At 41.6% G+C, this 5,271-nt stretch overlaps 1 protein-coding gene across 1 annotated transcript; it reads left to right on the forward strand.

Moving 5' to 3' along the window:
- The first annotated feature begins 1,901 nt into the window (after nt 1–1,901).
- On the forward strand, nt 1,902–4,218 carry LOC122932656 (trace amine-associated receptor 3-like). Its single transcript, XM_044287197.1, has 2 exons — nt 1,902–2,862; nt 3,914–4,218. The coding sequence occupies exons 1-2, from the start codon at nt 1,908–1,910 to the stop codon at nt 4,216–4,218; spliced, it is 1,260 nt and encodes a 419-aa protein (XP_044143132.1). The 5' UTR covers nt 1,902–1,907.
- Nucleotides 4,219–5,271: the final 1,053 nt, after the last annotated feature.

The raw sequence follows: 5,271 nt of genomic DNA on the forward strand, positions 1-5,271 counted from the left end.
GGATTATATATAGTTTTATGGGAAAGGATTCAGTTTAACTTGGCATTTTAAATCCTGGCTCATTCTGGGCTGAGTCCAGTAGGTGGTCCTAATCTGTGATAACAGCTGTCTCTGTATGCACACTTGTAGATGGAAGGCTGTCGGTCACTAAGTAGCACTACCCACTGGACTCCTAAGTATGGAATTGAGAGGAATTCAAATACTACTTTTACATCTGCATTTTTTTCTTTTCCGGTATTGAGATCTGGCAGAGGATCTCCATACCGGAGAAAAAACACTTCAGTTTTGTCACTGTTCATTGTCAATGGGGACAAAACTGAACTGAAGGGAACAGTGTGTACCAGAATGCATTCCATTCTGTTTGGTTGCGTTCCAATACCGGGCAGTAAACTGCTGCAAGCAGTGTTTTTCTGTACTGCATGGGATGCGGAGCAAAACTGATCCGGCATGACACAATGCAAGTCAATGGTGCCGGATCCGATTTCTCAGACACAATATAAAACCGATCCGACACCCATTGACTTACAATGGTTTTAATACCGGATCGTCATGGCTATTTTAAAGATAATACAACCGGCTCTGTTAACTGATGTATTTTTGCTGATATCTGCCGGATAAGGCAAAAACCCATATGTGAAAGTAACCTAAGTTTTAGGCCTCATGCACATGGCCATTGAGTTTGCATCCGAGCCACAGTTTCGGCGGCTCGGATGCGGACCCGTTTACTTTAATGGGGCCGTGTGCTGTCCGCATCCGTCGCTCCGTTCTGTGGTCCGCAAAAAAAAAATAACCTGTCCTATTCTTGTCCGCGCTTTGCGGACAAGAATAGGCAGTTATATTAAAGGCTGTCCGTGCCGTTCTGCAAATTGCGGAATGCACACAGACGCCATCCGCGATTTGCGGACTGCAAAACACACACCGGTCGTGTGCATGTAGCCTTATACTGTATCTTTTTTCCACAAACCTGTATATCAGTGTGCTCATCTCCTTCTGCCCTATAACATGTTGGCCATATATTGCACTGCTTTTTCAAGATAAAACGTTACCTATAGATATTCAGCATGCCCTTTAAAACTGGACAAATATCCACTGTAGTCCACAAGTGAATGTGGCATCTTGCTGTAATTTAGTGGTAATTGCGTCAATAATCCACAATTTTAATGCATTGTGTGACTAGGCCCTAACACATGCTGTGGCTTAATCAAGAGGTAGTTTTCCCCTGAGTTCCTTTGACTTGTTTGGGGCCATATGTATTCTTGCTTTTCTGCTTAATTCCTGTTAGGGTGTACTTACTGCTAGGGTTGGCTCATCTCAGACATTTATGGCATTTTGCTAGGATATGCCATCAATGTCGGATAGGTACAAGTTCCACTTCTAGGACCTGCTCCTTTTTCTAGAATGGGGCCCCCAAAGTGAGCAGCCGTGCACGTATGGCCACCATCAACTATGGAACTGAGCTCTGGCTAGGCTGCTTCTGGAAGCCCCATAGTGGTGAATGGAGTGGCGACCATACATGTATGGTGCATTCGCCATTCACCCCTATGAGACCTCCAAAAATAGCCAAGTGCGCTCATTTGGTTATTTTCGTAACTTGCACAGTGATGAATGGAGGGCACTTTGAAGTCCCCATTCTGGAGATAGGTGTGGGTCCCAACCCTGAAACTGTTCTGAAACTACAACTCCCAACACACTTCATTCACTTCTATGGAAGTGTTCATGCTGGTAGTTGTAGTTTCATAATGGTTTGAGTGCCAAAGATTGCTGATCACTGCCCTAGCATTTGTGTTTTCTACTTGGAGTATTTTTAAAATGACTGCTGATATGATTATGGTATTCATCCATATCTTCCTTGTAGGGTGTGACTCCATCTTCTGAAATCCTAGCCCCAAACTGTCACTGCTGCAATTATGCTATCCATTTTGCTCAGGACCATGAAAAACATATCCACATGGAATGCAAGCACCATAGAGATGGCTCAGGAGCACATGGATGAAAGTTTGTTGTGTTCTGATGGTAACCATGATCTGAAAATAGGCATCATCACAGCCCTGGCCTGTCTTATCATCTTGGGGAACTTTTTTGTTTTTTTAGTCATTGCTTCATCTGTTTCTGGCTGGTCCAGTAACAGTCGCTATATTCTTATCTCCTTGACCGGCACAGATGTCACATTGGCCATAGTAGTGGTCCCACTCAATCTGTATGGCAGCATTGCTCTGGAGCCTGGTGATGAAGAGGATATCAACTCTACTATCGGGTCATATTGTCACGTAGTAGCTTTCATCAATTCTTCTGTATTTGCCTCGTCAATCTACTCCTTGGCAACCATTAGTCTGGAACGCTATGTAGCAGTTTTCTTTCCTCTACACTACAACAGGGTAATGAGCCGCCGCCGGGTCAAGTTATTGATTGCTGCAGCTTGGTTGTTGCCACCAATCTTCTTGTTTCCTATTTCCATCCCTGGTGGAAGAGTAATTCATGTCTATTTTTCCCGGGCCTCCCTTATCTGTAACCCAGACTATGCCAGCAATATGATTTACTCTCTACTCCTCACAACCTTTATCTTTTTCCCTTGCTCAGCTATAGTCACATTTGCCAACCTTCGACTGTGGCTGGTGGCAAGAAAGCAGAGCAGACGGATGAGTGTGTGCTTGGCTAACAGAAACCACAAACTGGAAATTTCCACAGTGTGTGAAAATGTAACATCAACTCAACTGTTCGACATAAACAGCAGTCTGTATACACCCAAGGAAGTGGGAGAAAAGGGACAGCGAAAGGGAGATGCTGCATCCAAGGTCCTAGTTCCAGTAGTCTGTGTATTCTATGCATGTTGGGCACCATGCATGATCACTATCCTGTATAATGGTAAGACCCATAATATAGTTTAATTAATTGATCATTCCGCATGTCTTGCTTCACAAATTATTGAGTCAACCTTTAGTTCTTTCTTTTTTGAGACTAAAGAAATGGAACCCAAGATAAAACCTGTACTGTACCTACTGAACATAATGGAACCCCTAATATAGTAAAATACTATTTGGAATGATCTCCCTCAATGTCATGTTCATTCCTGTATTCAGCATATAAAATGTGCTGATAATTCATTATTAATTACAGAGGTTTTCTGGGCTACAGATATTGATCACCTATCCTTAGGCTAGTTCATCAGTGGAAGTAGAAGGCTCCGTTCACTGTGTAGTGATTGTGCTTGGATCCTACAGCTCAGCTGACCTGCAGTAACCCAGTATGGCCACAGCACAGAGCATGGAGCAGTCTGTTTCCATTCCATTAGTTCCAGTGGCTGCTGAGAAACAGTTTTTTGGTGGGGGTGACGGGTATCGGGCCCCCACCATCTGATATTGATGACCTATCCTAGGAATTGGCTCATCCAGATCTGTAGCCTGATAATGCCTTTTCAGAGAAAAGTATGTTGACTTGTCAGCATTTATTCTGTAAAAACCTGCAATGTACTTAGCACAAATTCAACCAAGACCTGTCATCCAAATCACTCATCTGCAAATGCCGTTCCATTCCAGATACTTCACATACCCCTCAATACTAGTGCACAAATGACCCGCAATGGGCTTGTGTGAAAGCGGCCTAAGGCCGAATACAGAATTTTGGTTGCTTGGGTCTAGGATTCCTGGCCCATAGCCTTGTGTGGGCTGGTATTGTACCTCTGAGTTTGTATAGAGGCTTTTTCCTCACTTTTTCATATGAAATCCATGAAAAAACTAATTGAGGTATGGCTGCACAGGTTTCCTGCACACTGCTCTGCTGTTTGCATGAACCCCTAAATACTGTTGGGTTAAACACGATCATCGGAACACGTAGGAGGTTTTATAGCTAATTGAATAGACATAAAATTGTTCCTGCAAATATCTTACGCTTTTATTTTTTTTATTTTTTTTACCAGCTATTAGCCATGAGAGAGTCCCTGAGTGGGTAGAATTTGTGTCCTTGTGGCTACCAAGTGGAAATGGCTTCCTTAACTGCTTTGTTTACTTCTGGATCAACAAGAGGTTTCGGCGTAAATTCCGTCAACTTGGTCGGAAACTGTTTCCTTGGAGATGGTGCTGCTGGTCCCACTGGAAAAGTGGTAAAAGGAGATCCATGCTTCATATCACAAACAATAATGCAATGTCTGCTTTACAAGAAAGGTCATGTAGCATGTCCTCTACATGTTTGCTTCTTCCCCAAGCTGCAGACTCTGTTTTATGAGTAAAATTACTCCTCTAATGAACGCTTCCCTGGCAATAATACGGTCGGTTACTTATTTATCTAAAATACTGATCGGGAATTTAGATTGAGCCCTGCTAGGGACAGCAAATGATATAAAGCACTATATATGTAAAATATGTGTAAACGCCTTGTTTTAAATAACCAAAAAGCCTGATGGTAAAATGCCTGGCTGCGTAATAACAGATGGTATAGGATAAAGACATATGAGAACATTGACTACTTAAAGGGAAAATCCTAATGAAGTTATTTTTTTGGCACGTCATATGAAAATGTCAGAAAATTCCATCAGCTTGGTCCTGCCAATTCATAAATTGATGAGGCCACTGCACTATTTTTAACATTCCATGAAATGACTTTGGCTTAATTTTTTCCCATTTTTTCAATGTGTGATTACTATATCTTTTTAATATTATATGCATTCACTGCTGTTAAGCATTTCTAAAGAAATAGGTCATGTCACTAATGATCAAGAAAGGAAAAAAAAATGCATAAGAGGTAAAAAGCAAGTTGATTTCCTATGGACATGTTGAGTGGCGTTGTAGCTTGTCCATGGTGCTGGCTCAAAAACTCAGTACGTGGCAGTTATTGCCTTGAGTTATTACCTGTTTTGAAACCGTTGCCAATTTTTTTTATTATATTTAAAATTTTATGACAATTCAATAGACAGTTTCTATCATGATGCAGAGGTAACACTGGGGGAGATTTATCAAAAATATTTTAAAGGAAAACTGGCTTAGCTGCCCATGGCAACTAAGTGGAAAATATGTGGAAAAAGTGGAAATATGATTGGTTGCTTTGGGCAACTAAGCAAGTTTTCCTTTGTCCGTTTCTCTCTATTGTTTTAACATTCTAGATATTGCGCACACAACATCTTACCCTTTATAACCTGGGGGGAAAAAAGTAACGCAGCAAACTTGTCAGTTAAGTGTTAAATTATTAAAGACCAATATACTGCCGTGCTGAATAAGGAAGGATTACTTTCCTGATAGTTTGGCATGTTGTTTATTAAGTGGCTTAACACTTGTGGTTGTG

This window comes from Bufo gargarizans, chromosome 1 (genome assembly GCF_014858855.1).
Source record: "Bufo gargarizans isolate SCDJY-AF-19 chromosome 1, ASM1485885v1, whole genome shotgun sequence".
NCBI lineage: Eukaryota > Metazoa > Chordata > Amphibia > Anura > Bufonidae > Bufo > Bufo gargarizans.